The following is a 19,403-nucleotide window of genomic DNA, read 5'->3' as shown; positions in this document are numbered from 1 at the left end:
CTTGTTTTTTAGTTTAAAGGCCTAAATCCAAGAAAAGCTGTTTCTTTAGGAAAATACTTGAGAGAAATGTTACTTACATAGTACCATTCAAGTGACCACCATTATAAACCTTACTCTTTAATAAAAATGCCTGATATGCCCTGGCTGGTGTGGCTCAGTGGACTGAATGCCGGCTGGTGAACCAAAGGGTTGCCGATTCGATTTCCAATGCAGGGCACATGCCTGGGTTGCAGGCCAGGTCCCCACTAGGGGGCCTGTGAGATGCAACCACACACTGATGTTTTTCTCCCTCCCTTTCCTTCTCTACAAATAAATAAATAAATAAAATGTAAAAAAGGGGGTGGGAGCCTGATATTAGGTTTTAAATAACCACTCTCCCTTAAACCATGCTGATGCTCGAAAACAATCTATAAATATCCTTCTCTAACTATATACACAGAATTGCAATTGGCATAAAAAATATTAAGGTGAAGCAAAACTAACTTTCGCTCTCAGCCATGACATAGTAACAGGTACCACCAGGCTAGCCCTGCTACCAAAAGCTAAAAAACAAGACTAAAATATATAAGCCAACTGTATTCAGTCATTGGAGAACTTTGCTAAACACATTTTCAGAGAAATTCTTCAGTCCTTTGGAGAGTATCACAATCACTCTGCCTCTCTGTCAGTAGACAATTTCATGGTAACTGGCAAAGAGAACTGGAAACCAAGTACAAAAGTCTCTTTGAGCTGAGGAGGCAGAAATCGGAGTTTGGGACTACTCAGCACCTGGGATCCATGGAGCAGCCAACTGGGATAGAGGGAGCTGTGCAGGATGAGGTTGAGGAGTGGGAGGTTAAGGGGAAGGGGAAGATATGGAGTAAGTTAATTCCTCACAAATCTATACGCAATGTCTGAGCTGTTCATGCACAGGATGAGGTCATGAGCTGCTATGAAGCTGGCAATGGAAGGACAAAAACCTAAAGGCCAGGCAGTTCTGGGCGACTGAATTCCAACTGAGCCAGTGGCAGAAGAGACTTTGTTCACCTTACAGGCATCTAAGAAACCAGAAGGCCACACCTTAAAGGAAAGAACTATAGTTGGAATGGGTTCTACCCTAGGCCTATCCCTGTCCTAAAAAAGCCTAAAACCAAACTTTCACGTGATCTTTCAAGGAACAGTTTAGGAGCTGAGTCCAAACAAGCCCAAGCAACATATTGCTTGGGCAATATAATGGGCTTTCACAGCTCATCCTTAACGAAGTATAAAGTCAGGCTTACAATAATCAAGGTAATCAATCAACCACTAATTTCATTGCCTGCTGGAACGACAGTTAAGAGTCTGCAGAGGAAGACAGAATCTGGAGTTTCAATAATGCATTACCCACAATGTCCAAATCTCAGTAAAGACTCACTAGGCATTCAAAGAAAAAGGAATGTATGACTCGAAGAAAAATCTACTCAACAGAAACTGACACCAAGATAGTTCAGATGTTCTTCTTAGTAAAGACTTGAAATTGGCTACTTGAAAAAATTACATATTTTTTCAAAATTTAAATGAAAACAGGTTCTTAATAAGTGAATTGATAGGAAACCTCAGCAGAAAAAAAGGGAACTACAGAAAAATGTAAATTCAAAAAAAGTACAATAATAATTGGAAAAATTTACTGGATGGGGTTGGCAGCAAATGGGTGACAGCTGAAGAAAGGGTTACTGAAAATGAACACAAATCAAAAGCTACAAAGTCTGAAAACGAGAGAACAGATAGAAGGAAAATGAACAAAGCTTCAGAGACCTAGGTGTCAAAATCAAATAATCTAACATAATGTATGCTTGGAATCCCACAATACAGTAAGAATGTGGGGAAGAAATTCTTTTAAAGAGTGACCAACTTCCCAAATTTGATTAAAAAAACCATAAACGTACAGATACAAGAAGCTCAGTGAACCACACACACAATCTATAGAATGGAATAGCTACGTAACAACATCATTGTCAAAATGGTAAAGACCAGAGTAAATCTTCAAAGCAGCCAGAAACCCACCATACAACATTCAGGGAAGAATATAAATGATATCATTAAAAACATATAATAGCCAGAATACAAAATAATGACAGCTTTTAAATGTTTAAAAAAAAAAAAAGGTCAAATCCAAAATTGTCTAGTGCAAACATTCTTCTACACTGAGGATTTTCTGCTGAACAGAAGCTGAAAGTACTCATTATTTTGCAGACCTGCAAAATAAGAAATGCCAAAGGATATGCTTCACAACAAAGGGACATGGTAAGAGATGGTAACTTATACACTTGAAAGAGCGTCATCCTATACACCAAAAGATTGAGGGTTCATTCCCTCGTGAGGCAACCGATTGATACTTCTCTCTCTCCCCCCCCCCCCCCCCCCCCCCCCATAAAAAAAGAAATCAGTTAAAAAAAAAAAAAAGAAAAGTCCTCAGGTGAGGATTAAAAAAATATATATCTAAAAAAAGCATTTTAAGGTAAAGTTTATAATGTATGTATGGATCACTGATATGGCATTAGTACAAAGGATTAGGGTTTGATAAACAATTATTCTTTTGTAAGGTTACTATATTCTGAAGTGAAAAACAGTACAATATTTTAAGTAGACTTTAAGTTAAAGCTGCATACCATTAGCCCTAGCACAATCACTAAAAATAATAAAGAGGTATAAGTTAAAAAGGAAAAAGTGGATGTAAATTGAAATGCCAAGAAGTTTTACCTTAAAAAGAGGACAGAAAAGAAACAACAGAACAAAAGCACAAAAGAGAAAAAACAGAAAACAAAAGGTAAATGGCAAACTTAAACCTAACCATATCAATAATTACATTAAATATAACAGGGTTAAAATATTTCAATTAAAAGAACAAGGGCCTTCAATTAAGAGATAGAGCAGGGGGCCCTCAACTATTTATATGACTAAAGTTGATTTCTATGAAAATACACACATATAATTGGTAATTCCTATATTCAAGCAGCTCTATTACCTCTTCTTTCCCTACATCTAAATTAAAATCTATTAGTAAATGAAATGGTCTAAACCTTTGTCATACAGATATTCCTCAAGTTACAATGGAGTTACGTCCCAATAAACCCATTGTAAGTTGAAAATACCATGCCAAGAATGTATTTAATACACCTAACATACTGAATTCAAAGCTTAGCCTAGCCTTCCTTAAAGTGCTCAGAACACCTGCATTTGCCTACAGTTGGGCAAAATCACCTCACTGCCACTGCTCAGCACCACATACAACTACCTCGAGAAAAGATCAGAATTCAAAATTCAAAATTTTTAAATCAAAAATTGTCAGTTGAACCACTGTAAATCAGGGACTATCTGTCCTGTTCTAGTAGGTTCTTGGGACTCAACGAATAAAAAATGGAGCCAAAAAAGTGTTCTCATGAATTTGGGTTTGGGTATGAAAAAACAGTGGAGTCAAAAATGGTGCCAGGATATCTGACCTATGCAACAGAAAAAAAATACAATGGCCACAAATTGAGATGGGGCAAGGCTGACAGCAAAAAATGTTTGGAGAAGTTGATGAGTTCGATTTTAAATATATTTGATAAATCAAACAAGTCGATGTTACAGTATATAGAATACACAAATCTCAAAGTACAGAATACTGAGAGAGAAATATAAATTTGGACATCACCAGCATATGAATGGTATTTAAAGCCGTACGATTGTAGCTGTAGATAATGGAGTACACCTGGAACATCCAACACTAAGAGGTCCAGAAAAATGAGCAAATCAGACTGAGAAGTAATCAGTGTAGTAGGAAGACAACTAAAAACTGTGGTTTCCTGGTAGCCAACTAAAAAAAATATATTAAGGGAATGATCGACGATGTCAAATGTTGCTGATATATATATGGTATTAAGATGATGACCAAGAAATGACCTCTAAATTTAGTAAAGCAACGCTGTCGGTGACCTTGCAAAGCACCATGTTGGTAGAATGCCAACAGTGAAATGTGTATATATTTAAGAGAGAACAAGACAGAAAAAAATTGGAGACCATGACTGTAAGCAATCCTTTCAAGTTTTGCTGCCAAGAGAAATAGGAACAGCTGTTGGCAGGGAAAGTGGGCTAAAGAAAAGGTTTTGTGTTTTCTTTTGTTTTTAAAGGTGGAAAAAAAATAGCAGAATATTTCGATATTGAATACTGAAATACTGAGAGGAATAACTGCTAAAGATGGAAAAACTGACACCAGCAGAAAAGGCCAAACTGCTGAAGCAATGGCCTTGGCTATATGAGATGGAATCTAAGTGTGTAAGTGGAGAAACTGACTTTATAGAAAGAGTTCAAGCAAGATAACAAACAGAAATATAGAAATGTGGATGCAGTGCTTGGCAGATAAGTAGACGTGGTAGAGAGAATCTGCTGAACTTCTCTTTTGATTGCTTCAGTGTTTTCAATGAAATAGAAAGCGTGTCAGTATCTGAGGATGCTGTGCTGGCACACGTGCCAGGAAAGGGGTGAATGCGCAGCATGACTGCCAGCTGACAGTGGCATCTACTTGAGATAAGCAGACCAGTTGAAAATGAGACTAAATGGTGTCATTATGCCCTTTTTCCTCCTGTGATGATCAGCCTCATGAGCAAAGCATGATACAAAGGAAGCCGGTTTTCACCAGGAATGTGGTTTTGCCAAGAGAGCTCAACCAAGTGGGATACAGGAGTCAAGGTTAAATGCCAAGGGAGTGAGCAGGATTGGTCTTGAAACTAAACTGGAAAGGGTTAAGTGAGAACAGAAAGAAACGAAGTAAAAGAAAGATATATTAGCAATGGATTAAAATTCCAGTCACTGTGGAAGGCTGATACTTAGCAGTATGAGCTAGAATGATAGATGTGATCACAGACAGGAATGTTTGAAACTGAAAAGAATTATTGGGAATGCCAGTCTAGCATATGAACATGAGTGTGAGTGGTAATGTAAATGAAACAACCTTAGAAAGGAGTTCACAGAACATGAAGTCTAGGGTGTCTGATGGATCAAATATTAAAAATACTAGGCATTAAGACAGCAGTGGTATTACCACAGATTACCACTGAGTTAGGAACTACAATCTTTAAGAGATGAAATGGGATGCCCCAAGGTCTTTTAATACATGACAACACCAACAAGGTATATGAGTAATGACGTGATTAAAATTCAGAAATTTTTTAGAAAGTATAGTCTAAAAAATAGCAAATAGAAGACCACTTCATGCTTCCAGGCCCACTGACACATAAGATATCAAAGAAAAACCAGCCACCAGTTAAGAGGGCTGAAGGGGAAGCAAAGTCCTAGAGCTCTGTTTCCATTATGCAAAGTACAGAAAAGGATCAAAGGAGAGGCTGAGTATAGAGATCCTGCTGATAACAAACCATGAATCCCAGAGAGCAAAGTGGCAGAGAGAGACAAAACAAACTGTCACATGCAGAGCCTTATGGGAATTAAAGTATGGCAGATGAGGAGACCTGGGGGTGCAGCACTGCTCTCAGGGGACAGGAATAAAGCACATACTAACTTCAGTATTAGCCCCAGCTGACTGAAGGCAGATGATGACGGAGGGAGAACAAATGTCAGTGGTAACGAGGGCTGAGGCCTGTGGCATCCTCTTTTCATCTGTTTATGGAGAAGAAATTGTAGTTCAGCAACTTAACGACACCGTCACCCCAGATGAGGATAGAAGAGTCAGAACTAGATGGTCTTAGAATGTGCAGATTTACTCATGACCCTCACTTAGGAGAAGCAAACTCACCCCAAATGTGTAGGTTCCATCTTGCCCCATGACAACAGTTAATGGAACTGAGAAGGTGGACTGAGTGTGAGGACCCTCTTTACCTGTCATGACGGAGGCAGGTCTATGTAATAATGCCTCTAAAATATGTGTAAAAAGCTTTATCCGCTTTAGATGATTAAGAATTCAACACATACTACCATCCTCTTGACCTCTCCTATCGTGCCCAATTGAGTTTTATCATAAAATAGTCAGTGCTTCCACTACCATGAGGGGAAACACCTCTCCCCCCAAAATCAGAATTCTCTTCCGGAGGGCGGGCCCCTCGCAGCACAGGCTTCCCTGGCTGGGTGAGTGCTCGAGGAACCCATCTGTGTCAGTGCACCAGCTGACACAGTTGTGAGAGACTGTGTTTGGCTTTGGTGGATTTTTTTTTGAAGACTCAACACATTTGCCCATTTCATGATGGGTGATTTACAAGCGCACCTGCCCACACCACACTGAGTGTTCAGCAGTTTTTGACCAAAAATGGCCTGACATCAGTGCCCCACCCTCCTTAGTCTCCGGATCTCAACCCCAGAAGACTGTTTTGTTAGCTTGTTTACCCAGTGAAAAAGTCCACAAGCGGAAACATTTTGGTGATATGGAAGAGGTGAAACAAAAACCAGCAGAAGTCCATTAAAGGCATCAAAATGGACTTGTTCAAAAACTGTTTTGAGCAGTAGAAAAAACATCTCAGTAAGTGTACTGCATTAAATGGACAGTACTTTGAAAGTGACTGAAGTTTAAATATGTAAGAATAAATAAACAATTTTTTATAAATAAATTCTGGGGTTGTCCCCTCATATAAACTCTCGGGTATGGCCAAAACTTAACTACCAGTTCCTTAAATACAGCTGACAGACCACGTCTTCCCACAGTCTTCCCCCAGTCCTCCCCACCTCAGTAAATTCAATTCATTCCTCCCAGTTACTCTTAGCAACTTGAAAGCCAAAAATCTTGGTGTTCTTGATATCTCTTTCTCATACAACCCATAAATCAGCAAATTCATACATTCCAAATCCAGGACTCAAATTCAAATTCGAACTATATAGAGGATTTGATCATATCTTACTATCTCCAATGCCAGCACTCTACACCACCAGTATTTCTTGCCTAAATTATTGAAAAGTCTACTAACTAACCACCTGACTCAGTTCTTGCTCCCCTGAAATCTCTCCTCACCACAGCTAGCATGATTCTTGTAAAACAAGAATCAGTCAAATCATGTCCTTGAGGACAGTAACTTTGCTTGTTAATAAAAGAGTATGTAAATATTGCCCAATAATGAGACAAGAAGTATAATAATTTCTTGTAGAACTTTTTTTGGAATTAATAAATGCCTTTTGTTCTCATTTGCTTAATTTCCAACATGCCTACTGTTTCTCACGTTCCATCAGATATATAAAGAAGTTGTCGATATTATTTTTCAAATCATCTAATCTAACAAATTTAATAGAAGTGGCTCCATTTTTTCCTGGAGACATCCTTCATAGGGTCCTCAGTTCTCAGCATCAGTCGAAACTAGCTACTACACAGCTGTTGTTCTCGGCACTCCTGTTCACCTTCCTGCTTTACTAACGTTTTTGTGGATCACGTTCTCTTAACAGCTCTCCAGAAGGAGGTCCCGGCGAGGCAGTTGCTGAATCATTGCATGCTGAAAAATGTCTACATCTTACTCACACTGATTTATAGGTAAGCTACAGAATTCTCTGTTGGAAAGCTTTCCCTCTCATCCCTCAACTTCTGAAGTCATTGTTCGGGCATCCTCTATCTCCTGGTATTGCTATTTTTAAAGATCCTATTTAAATTCCCATTTTGTTGCAAGTCACCTACTTCTATTCTTTGGAAACTTTGTTGATCATTTTAATCCACACATACTGTCATTTTATGCTGATGTATGCCTTCATATAGGTCTTTTTGACAATCAGTGTACTTGGCACCAAATAGGTCACTTCACGCTAGCAACTCTAGGTTCTTAAGAGAATTTCGTGTATTATTTATATGATAATTTCTTCTCTTTTTGCTCTAGTTTCTAAAAGACTAACTAGAATTTACCTTCCAAATCTATCATTTTTTTATTTCAGCTATCATACGTTCAAGAGCATTTTCTTAATTACTTCTTCCCCAGAGATTTTGTCCTTATTTTGTAACCAATAATAACTTGTTTTATCTTTCAGGATGCATAATTTTGTTTAACATATTCTTTTGTTCCTATATATCTTGTGTACTTTCTTTCAGTGTACCCTGGCGTCTTTCATGTGGGTGGCTGTGTCAACCAGAAAGGTGTACAGCTGTAGTGACTAATAATGTATGACATGACAAGACCAAACACAGGCAGCTGATGTTATTAGTTCACTAGTTCAACAACATCAAATAAATCTATACCCTGTGAGAGTATCACAATGAAATTCAAGGAAGGGAAAAGCTGAAAAAAGACTGACATCCACATTTGTCCCTTTTATCAGAAAGGCAAAAGCTGCCTTAGCTAGTATGGCTCAGTGAACTTAGTGCTGGCCTGTGAACCAAAGGGTCGCCAGTTCAATTCCCAGTCTAGGACATATGTGTGGGTTGCAGACCAGGTCCCCAGCAGGGAGCACGCAAGATGCAACCACACACTGAAGTTTCTCTCCCTCTCTTTCTCCCCCCTTTCCCTTCTCTAAAAATAAAGGGAGGGAGGGAGGAAGGAGGGAGGGAAAAGCTTTCGGAAAAATCACCCACAAAGAATTCTGCTTATGTTTTACGGCCATAAACTGTGGATCGGAGCTATCATAATGCCAGGAATGCTGAGAAAGGAAATATTTAGCTTTTCCAGTCTCTATATTTGACATCAGACAAGAGACAAGAGTTGAGAATTCTCAACATATGTTCTCAATGTATGGCATATGACAGTGGCTCCCTTCAAATGTCAGATGATCCTTCCATCCACTCATATTTAAATATATTTTAAAACTGCTTAGAATCATGGGTGAGAGTGAGCAAAACTTAATAACTGGTGGACTTCACTGAAGGCAATCTTTTTAATTTAAAATAGGCCCCACATGTCAACAGTTAGAGGCCTCTTCTGATCATTCACTTTCTCCAGAGAACAAAAAGGCCTCTAATTCCAGAAAGGGGAACAAAGAGAAACAGTGAAATAAAAAGGTATCACTACTAGCAACCTGGAAGCAAGTCAGGGTGAGTAAAGGCCCCAGTTTAAGGTGCAGATTTACATTTAATCTTTCCAATTTCAGCCAAGTCCCCCATCTCCATCCTCTACTTAGACCTAATATCCCCAAGTCCAGAGCTTCCATTTTATTTATTCAAATAAGCCCAACTTTTGTGATACCTACTACCTCCAGATCCTGAGCTGTAATAGGTTTCTAGGAAGTAAATCAAGTGGCTTCCTTTCTATGTCCTTTGCCTTGGGTTGTGGTTCATTCAACTCAACTATGTCAATTATTGGATCCACTAAATATTCAATCCAGCCCTGGCTGGTGTGGCTCAGTGGATGCAGTACTAGCCTGTGAACCAAATGGTTGCATGTTTGATTCCTAGTCAGGGCACATGCCCAGGTTGTGGGCCAGGTCCCCAGTAGTGGGTACTCAAGAGGCAACCACACATTAATGTCCCTCTCTTTCTCCCTCCTTCCCCCTCTCTAAAAATAAGTAAATAAAATATTTAAAATTAAATATTCAATCCATTTCCCTGCTTTTGAAAAATTAACTGAAATCTCCACTGGTGACTTCTTGGTATTTATAAGTCTATACTTTTTTTAATTCAGGTACAGTGAAGAGAATCATTAGAGAATGAAGGGATAGATAACCCCATAGTTTACAAACCATGTAATTGTTTAAGGTACAAAATTTCATAAAGTTCTATACTTGCTTTATTTTTTGAGAACTTACAAGACCACGAAGAAAAACTGAAGACCTCAATAAAGTGTTTTAAAAAAGAAAAAAGCCCTGCCCAAGTGGCTCAGTTGCTGGAGCATCACCCCATGCACCGAAAGCCTGCAGGTCTGATTCCCAGTCAGGACTCACACCTAGACTGCAGTTTCAGTCCCTGGTCAGGGCACACACAAGAGGCAACCCATCGATGTTTCTCTTTCTCTCTTCCTCTTTCTCTTTCTTTTGCGCTCTCTTTTCCTCCCTCACCTCTCCCCTCCCTCCCTACCTTCCTCCCCCTTTAAAAATCAATGAACATATCCTAGGGTGAGGATTTTTAAAAATATTTGCAAATTTAAAAAAATTTTTAAGAGACAAAAGAAAATGTAGGTCACTACGTTAGTAATAATAAGTCAATAAACACACAGTTTATCATCTTTATCACTAAATACTACATAGTAATGATCTTTAAAAGAGGAGGCAAAAATACAATTACAGACTGTGTTAAGTGAAAAATAATTATGGAATGAGGCTAAATTTTAATGAGAAGAAAATCCATATCCTTTTGATAAACTAAAGAGTCAACATAAGAATCAAAAGCACAAAGAAAACCACACTAAGGAAAGAATAAAGATAAGAGAGAAGTGTGAGAATTAGAATACTTTTAAACAATAAATGACTTCAAGAGCCCTATTGCTAAAATGGCCAATAAAAGCCTCAAATCTATGGCCAGGTTAATAAAAAATAAGGAAATAAATTCAGCTATACAACATTATGAACAAGAAAGAAATAAAACCACAGATTTTTGCAAAATTTTAATGCTTTGTAATTGTATGTTTTTAAAATCTCCACTGAATAGCCCAGGCTGGTGTGGCTCAGTGGTTGGAGTGTCAACCTGCGAACCAAAAGGTCACTGGTTAGATTCTCAGTCAGGGCATACATCTGGGTTGCAGGCCACATCTCCAGTTGGGGGCGTGAGAGAGGCAACTGATCAACGTTTCTCTCACACATTGCTGTTTCTCTCTTCCTCCCTTCCCCTCTCTCTGCAAATACATAAATAAAATCTTTAAAAAAATAAAAAATAAACAAATTCTCGACTGAATAGATAAGTTTCTAAGAAAATATCACAATTCCATAATTGACTCAAGAAGAGGTGAGAAATCTGACCTGATCAGAGGCATGGGAAAAATTAAGCCCCTTAAAGAACTACCCCTCAAAAGCCTTAAGTCTCTACAGGGAAAAGGGGTGGGAAAGATGGAACAGAAAGTGTTAACGAAGATAACACACTGAAGTGAACTGGTTTTAAGGTTAAATAGTTCTGACAGATAAGGAAAGTGTTCTATAAGTTAAGAAGTTAGCATTTGTAAAGGCAGAGAAAGTTATCTCCTACTTCCAAGTGCAAGCTTGGAGATAACAGGCTACCATAGTAAAGAATGTAACTTTGCCCAAAGAAAGATCTAGCCTTGGACCACAGCTACTGGCCCTTGAAATGTAATGCCTGATAAAAGTATCTTTGTATACCTGGGGCCCTTGGGTCTCCTGCTAAGGATCTAATTTATAGTGGGGGCTTTGGGTCACAGGGTATCAGTTCAGCCTCAGGAGGAGCTGCAGACAGGTCAGTTACATGGACAGTGAACCATGTCTACATGACAAAGCTCCAAAATATATTCTGGATATCAAAGCTCAGGTGAGCCTCATAGGTTGGCAATATCCATGAACACCGTCACACATCACTGCTGGGACATTAACTACAACCCAGAGTTCCAATGACAGAGGCCAACTGAAAGCTATACACTTGGGACTCTCCTAGACTATACCCCATGCATCCTTCCCTTGGATGATTATAATCTGTATCTTTTCACTTTAATGAATGCAAATGTCAATCTAATGGTTTTCAGTGAATTCTAGCAAATTATTGAATCTGAGGGTAGTCTTGGGAAATCCTAAACTTGCAACTGGTGCCAGAAGTTGAGGGTGGATTGGGGAACTTCCAAATTCTGTAGTGGGTGTCAGAAGGGAAGACTTGTGGATTGCTGTCTAACTTCATACTTGACATCATTAAGTGAGATTCACTAGAATGACCCCGACTCGCGGAAGCACGTGTTTTGGGAAGGGGAAGAAGGAGGGCATGCATGGGGGTGTATGAACCTTTGGGTCCTAACCACCTAGTCACTCATGTTACGTAACTCCAGTTACTAGAGGTAAAAGTTACCAATGGAATTTAGAAAAATGGTAGACCAAACTCCCTAGGAGCTGAATCACTGGATAAATAAGGAAAGGCAAGCTAATAAGAACCAAACTAATGATACAATCCCTTACTCACTGTTACCCATAGCAGCTAAAATGAAAATAATGTGTTAGGGCAGACCCTGACACCGGTCATAGCCCCTCAGATCTCAGTCAATCTGAGCTAGAGCCACCAGCCACAGGGCTACTCCTAAGGCAGGAATCACGCTCTGAAAACAGCACCTCTACTGCTTCTGGTCAAAAGAAAGCAGTCCAGGTCCAGAAAAGACAAAACCAAGAAACTAGTGAAACCAGACAGTACAGTGTAAAGCATGTGTCTCATTTTGTGAATTGACACTGTCAACTCCCTGAAGAAAAACCTTTCCTAAAATAGTGTGAGAGTGATTAGTCAGAGGCAATACCATTGGTCTGAATGCTACAGAATAGAAAAGCGATGTCTGAGTTCATGCAGGACCCACAGCTCACTAGGTAACAACCACAGACAAGGCTATACAAAATTCAGACACACAAGCAAGTCAGACCTGAGGGGACAACTAGCCTGATGGACTGAATAAAAGACCCTGTAAAGTCTGTTTACCCTACGACAAGTGATTGGCCTTCTCTGATAAATGGCAAGCAGAACTCACCAGAAGTGGCTGACATGTTTCTTATGCAAGCCATGCTGGATCGGCATGATGAAGATCAGGATATTCATCTACTGTGTATGCCTCTTACTTAGCCCCTAGTAAATACTGTGATTAAAGGGAACACTTTTACATGGATGCTCCCATGTAACCATACTGCTGCAAAATCCAGCAACAATCTGAGACATGCATCAGATTTATTGTCTCAAATTCCCTTTATGGGCCTTATAAACACTAAGAAAATTAGAATGGCTCATGAGAAAATAGGGAAAGATAAAGGGGAGAGTCAACAGATTTATCCCAGTAGAACAGAAATTTTAAGATGGCTATTAAAAAAAGGTATGAATAAAGCAGACATTGCTGGGCTTGAAACAAAGGTCTTAACACAGTGCTATGGAAAGGTTGGGTGGACCAATGGGAGCCACTGCTGCTCCCCAATATTAAAGGGCCCTAAACAACTCTGTTATATTGGAGCAATTTAAAAAGGTGGAAACAAAACACAACAATGAGGAACCTGACCTCGTGCATGGAGTGATTATTCTATGGATTAAGCAGACTGAAGTCTGAAAGAGAGGCCAGAGTTTTCTGCCTCAACCCCAAGATGGAAAACCGAGACAATATGCCCTTGTGTGATAAAATAGCCAGGAGGTGAAAAAGAAACATTCTGGGACTCCTTAACATGGGAGACCAATGCACTATGCTTCAAATCCTAACAGGTGCTAAAGTTAAATTGGGAAGCGAGGCAATGGTAGACAGGATTAAGGTGAAAGTTTGGACAAAAAATGGAATGTCTGAATAGACTTTGTGTGAAGCAGTTACATCTCCTTTACATAAATGTATTAATGGGACAGATAATATGTCTGAATGGTACTGTAAAACAGAATGTATATAATTTCACCTGAAGGCCAGTTTTGATTAGACATGCTAAATGGGAACCACTAGAAGTGTCTTGAATTCACAGAAGTTAACGTGAGGCAATAAAGGAAACCTGGTAGACAAAAAGAGATTACAACTTTAATAACAGATCAGAGGCTAAACTGCTAGCACCAATGAATTCTCCATACAATAACCCTCTGTAGATTGTGAAGAAGTGGAGAGCAAATCAAGACTACCAGAGTATTACAGCTGGGGTACAGTAGTGCCACCATAGCATCAGCAGTCCCTGACAAGGTTTCAACAGAATAAAAAAATATATAGCAGGCTAAAGGAGTGTGGAATTCAGTAACTGATCTTGCAAATGTTTTCGTTTCTGCCTCAATGCCAAAAAAATGCTAAGAGCAATTTTCCTTCCTGTGTAAAGATGCCATAGTACATTTACTATACTGCCACAGGGTTATTTCCATTCACCAGTGTACTTGTATAATTTGGTTAAAAGGGATTTAGATTGGATGTAGGTCCTGTGTATAATAATACACTGTATCAATGAAATCATGACAATATCAGAAACTGAAGACAAAGGGAGGACTGACTTAAATGCATCGGTGACACACATGACTAACAGAGGCTGTTAATAAATCCAGCAAAGGTTCAAGAGCCTACGAATACCAATGACGTGCTCAGGAATAACCTAGGCAGCAGTCACCCTTGACATTCCACAGGTTAAAAAAAAAATCACTTTTGCTACCTACTTCTAGAACTAAACAAGAAGCCCAATTGTTTTTATGTATTTACTTGAAGCAAGCAAGATCTTTGTATGCATTTTCTCTTATAAAAACAGTATTTTGTTTTCAAATACACAATTATAAACTTGAGTTTGTTTTAACAATGTACTGGGAAACCGTGTCTACTGGGAGACTGATATTCCTGCTTTTAGAATGACATTTTACTGATCTTTCCATTTTCCATGAGAATTGCTATGTGAGTTTCTGTAGTTTGTATATTCACAGCTCCTGGCGCCTCTGTTAACATCCTAGTCTCTTTATGATGCTTGCTATAGCTGTGCATGATATAAACGGTAAAAATTATGTACTAGCCTTGAACCCTTTCTTGAAAGCAAGGATGTGTCATTTATGCTGTGTCCTCAATTTTATGGCTGACACATACAGTAATCAGTGTGTTGTGTTGACTGTGGTGCTACATTTTAGTTCCTAACTTTAACTTCTGCATGTTAGTTACCTCAGCAGGTTTATCTGTTTTTGTAGGTGCTAGAACATTAGCCGATTACAGCACGGATGAGCTTTCTTCCCACACTAACATGAATGGGGGCAGGCCATGTCTGAACTGCAAAAACTAGTCTCTCTCCAGATGCTTTTGGGCCCCTATGGTCCACACTCAGACATGATTTTGGAAGTGTCAGCTACATGGATTATGCAGCCTGGATGGAGTTCATGGCAAAGGCCTTTGAGAGCTACTCAGCAGCTCTCCACTGGGATTTTTGACCAGAAAATTTCCGGATGCTTTGGTAAATATACGCTATTTAAGAGCAAATTACTGGCTTGCTTTTAGGCATTAATTGAGACTGACTCTATGACTGAAGAACATAAAATAACCCTGAAACCGGAAATACTCATGTCTTGGTTGGAGGTACACTCTAATAAGGAAGGCAGTGCCCAGAATAGTTCCGTGCAGGACCATGCAACCAGGAGGATGCAAAGACTATTTATGGCACTTAGGAGCAGGTAGCTAGCCTCTTTTCCCTTAAGCATGACTTTGGAACCACTCGAGGCGCTGCTGAGTCCTATCATTGCACAGGTGATGCCCTATGAACAGCTCCCTATTAACCAACAGACAACTGCTTCATTTATGAATAGCAGTTCCAAGGTGAGGGTTCAGCTTCTGTCTGGAAATCTACCACTCTAACTGAAGAATGTTAGAGCAAATCATATCAATGAGCTGAACTGCATGCTGTTGTCCCCTATGTTTGGGTTTTTACTGAACTCTGCAACTGTTTTAAGAAATGAGGGTGGTTTTGTGGACTGTTTCCCAACTTCATACAGAGGATGAAGAGAAAGACTCTGGTAAGACTCAATAAAGTATGCTATACTGAATGAACACTCTAAACTTTGACTATGGGGGAACCACTGAAGGGTGCTTTAAAGAAGGTAGTGTGGGGGGACCTCTATACCTTAGCAAAACAATCCTGGCAGCACTGTGGACAGAATGAATTTAACACGGTAAACCTCAAAGCAGCCAGACCAATTATAAATGTGGTGCAGTGACAGACAGCCAGGCTTTTAATTCCAGTGACATGGGTTCTACGACAGTCTATCCAGGAAATGTATAAAGTGTGAAATAAAGAAAAGGGAGGAAATAGTCAAAAGATTATCAGGACTTGGATATAGGTGGTCAAGGAAAATCACAAAGAAAAGGATCCTGGTTAAAGTTTGAGAGGGGCTGTTGAAGCTATTCTTTCATGAGAAAAAGGACACCATCTTCCTGTTCTTTTTGCTTATCACCATCAATTTAAAAAGCCGCAAGAAACTTAAGATTTCTCAAAGATCTGACTACAGCTTTGAGAAAGTTCATCTGATGTCTCACTGAAATTATTTTAAAACAATTAATGTAAGATTTGGCCCTGAGGTAAAGGCAGCCACAAGATTAGTAACCTGAAATAAAACGTTAGCCCACCTGCAGGTAAAGTGAAATATTCTGGACCAAATTAAGGATATAAAAACTTGAAGTAGATTTCTAAACACATGCTCTGTCAAACAGTAAGAGCAGTCTTGAACAAAGGGCTTTTCCTTTATTTATGGTCAATTTTGAGAGATTCCATATATTGTATTCACAAACTGCATTCTATACTCCATATGGGAGAAAATAAGCCTATGAGCTAAAGTAGGTCTGGAGTATGAGCACCCGTGTTCAAATTCTGGCTCTACCACTTACAATGAGACCTGGAACAGATCACTAAAGCTTTGTGGGAGTAGACTCCCTCTCCTTACAGTCATGATACTAGTACCAACACTTCATGGATAGTTGGTGTGAATTAAACCAACATGCACCATTCAGAAAAGTGCCTGGCACAAACTAGGGACTAATGTGTCCCCTCTACTTTAAGAGAATTCTAGATGAATTCCAATGAATCTAACAAATTCAAAGCTCTAAGACATCTTACAGTTAAGAAACATATTTAAATATGGTTGCTCAACTTAACCTACTCTTCTTATGGCAGGAGATTCATAAAACTGATTTTCATCAATTAAACAGAACTACTCTAAGAAAAACACTTTAGAAAATGCTGCATAGGTAAGCATGGCCATCTTTTTAACTGTAATAAATAGGCATCATAGCAACTGGGAAATTTACTAGAGGATTCTGTTACACAACTGACTAAAAATTTCAGTACATTTCCAGAACAGTTAGAATGTAATGGAGTGGTGATAAATGATTGTTGAATTCTGAGGGTATAACAGGGTTGATATACTAAGCTATTTCTTAAGGAATCAGTAACTATTCTTACTTAGTTGCTTTGAATCTCTAGTTTTTCTACAAAGTATAGTATCTAACATGAAATCAGCATATTTATGTTTTGTTAAAATGGGTACCATTTATCCATACCCATGGGAATACCACAGTTTTAGGTGACAGCTCACAGCCTAAATAATACAGTGTTGGGAAACGCCCTGTCTGGTTTCAGAGACTGTAGCTTCACCGTCAAGCAAGAGGGCCCCAAGCCTGGAAATAATCAAGGAGGCCCTGGGAAAACAGGCCACTGAGGAGACGAAACCTGTCCCTCTGGCAGGGGTTGCACTTCACCCTGCTTGGCCCGTGATGGTTGGTAGTCGATGCTGGGTAAGACTCCTCAAGAGGAGAAACAATCTTAAGACAGACACAGCTGATATGGGCAGCAGACAAGGACTTGCTTGAGGAACACAGAGAAAGGGCAAAAAGGCCCACACCCCTCGGCTTGGTTTGGACATGGCCAGAGTCCTCATTCTATCTGAAAGAAGTCTCTTTGTCTCTTGGTGGCTCTGCCCCACCCGCCTGGCTCAGGCTTGAAACAATACTTAAGGCAGGTACAGCCCGAAACTGCATAGGGTGGCTGGGGGGCAGGAAAAGGATCAGGCCTAGTAGTAAGTTCCTCTAAGCATGCTTTGTTCTTTCCTCAAAAGCTATGATAACGGGTTCTTACTGGGAAGGAGATTTACATTATGCAGAGACCCCTCCCCCACCTCAAGCATATCTCCTGTGTTCCTTCATTATTATCTATGATCTCTATCTGTTTTCTGTAAACATAGCCTTTTGACATTGATTGATGAGCTTTGCACTCATACCTCTGTGCATATGGTTCTCAATAAAAGCCTTCGGATACGGGGACTCAGGGGGCCTTCTCCACTAGAGGGAAGAGGCATGTCCCTTCTCCTGGCAAACAGAGAAGTGTTTGCGATGACTTGTGTTTATTCCCTCATCCATGACAACCCCAGGATGGGCTCTGCGGGATTCAGAGCCCAGCTCCCTCCTCAGCTGGCTCCGAACAGTAACCCTCAGATCCAGGAGCACCCCGCATGGTGCTCCCCGCACCAGATGGCGCCCGAACAGGGACGACACAAGTGCTTGAAAAAATAAGTGTATCTGAACCAAGGAAAAACAAAGAAATACAACTCCATTCTTACAAACCCAAACACTTATAATACATTTTTAACAAATCATAAGACTATTATTTGATATGAATGTGGAAATCATTAAATAACTTATCAAAAACATATTTTAAGAAATATACAAAATTGAGAAAATGCTAACAAACAAAAATATGGAGTACATATTTGCTTTAGGAAGAATAAATAAGAACTTTTTAAGAACTCTTTATAATATTTCTTGATAAGCAATTATGATTTCTGTACCTATGTTCTTTGTGTTCCAATAGCTGACAGTCTCTACATGTCAGTCTATCACATGTTTCACAGAAAAGTTTCAACTGTTCTTGTTTGTGTACAGGGCAGAAAACAGGGCGCTGACCAGATGCTCCAACAGACTCTGTAGTAAAATAAAACATATATTTTTAAACTAAACAAAACTTTTGTCTAACTTTCAAAATTTTCATTGAAACTGGTATCCAAAGCTTATAAAGAATACGCAGAGATGCTATAGGGGCAAAAGAGGGAGATTAATAGTAATCATTAAAACTGCTTCTATCTTACCTGAGACATCTTCTTTCTTCCTGATCAAGTGATCTTTAGTGAATTTTACTCTTTGATGTGCTTCAATACATGTCTTACATAGCCACTCTCCACATTCTACACAAAAGCCAACTGCACTTGCATTGTCTTCACAACTAGTACATACCTAAAAAAGGAAATAAATACTAATCTACATTAAATTTACAAAATAGAGATCAACAAAATAAAAAGGTGAAAACTACCTAACTTGCTTCCAAATATACTAATTCACTGTACCTAGAATAAAGTTATTTTGTTAACCATTTATCTGTAATCAAATCCTTTTCTTCCAGATCAAACATTCTGGTAGATAAAAATCTGAATCTCAGAACACAAAATCTATATAAGATTTCAATTATTCAGTAATGATCTTTTGTCTTATTTAGCCAGATCTCAGAGAATGTAGAAGATATCCTTTATTTTCAATTTGAAAAACGAAACTAGAGCAGAACTAGTCTAATTTATGTAACAATCCAAACATGTTTTTCTAATAATCTACATTTTGATATCAAGATAGGAATATAGAGAAAAATTGAGAAGCATACCTGTTCTGATTTCTCATCAGAACTGCTAGGAGCTTCAGATGTATCTTTCACAAAATAATTATCCACAAGGTCTATCTGTCTGCATTCTTGGCGGCATACTGGGCACCGTATTACACCAACTACAACACAAAATGACAACATTAAGAAATATTTTTCAGGAAAATTGTTCATGATGCCCATATGAAAACTACTCATTCAATATGTTACAGACAAGACTAAAGGAATAAATGAGCATTAAGAGCTGAGTAAAATAATCCACTGAG

At 39.0% G+C, this 19,403-nt stretch overlaps 1 protein-coding gene across 2 annotated transcripts in view; it reads right to left on the bottom strand.

Moving 5' to 3' along the window:
• The window catches only part of TRIM33 (tripartite motif containing 33), a 111,218-nt gene that overhangs the window by 47,118 nt on the left and 44,697 nt on the right, over positions 1-19,403 (bottom strand). For both annotated transcript variants that reach the window (XM_054564897.1, XM_054564898.1), the window contains exons 2-4: positions 19,141-19,259; positions 18,578-18,722; positions 18,281-18,413 (exon numbers count right to left, since the gene is read on the bottom strand). In XM_054564897.1, coding sequence (XP_054420872.1) covers positions 18,281-18,413; positions 18,578-18,722; positions 19,141-19,259 — 397 coding nt within the window. The remainder of the gene's footprint in view (positions 1-18,280; positions 18,414-18,577; positions 18,723-19,140; positions 19,260-19,403) is intronic.

This window comes from Pteronotus mesoamericanus, unplaced genomic scaffold, assembly GCF_021234165.1.
Source record: "Pteronotus mesoamericanus isolate MK-2021 breed Mesoamerican mustached bat unplaced genomic scaffold, CSHL_Meso_final scaffold_99, whole genome shotgun sequence".
Lineage (NCBI taxonomy): Eukaryota > Metazoa > Chordata > Mammalia > Chiroptera > Mormoopidae > Pteronotus > Pteronotus mesoamericanus.
Note: the sequence above shows the minus strand (reverse complement) of the source record. Positions and strands in the feature narration are given on the sequence as shown.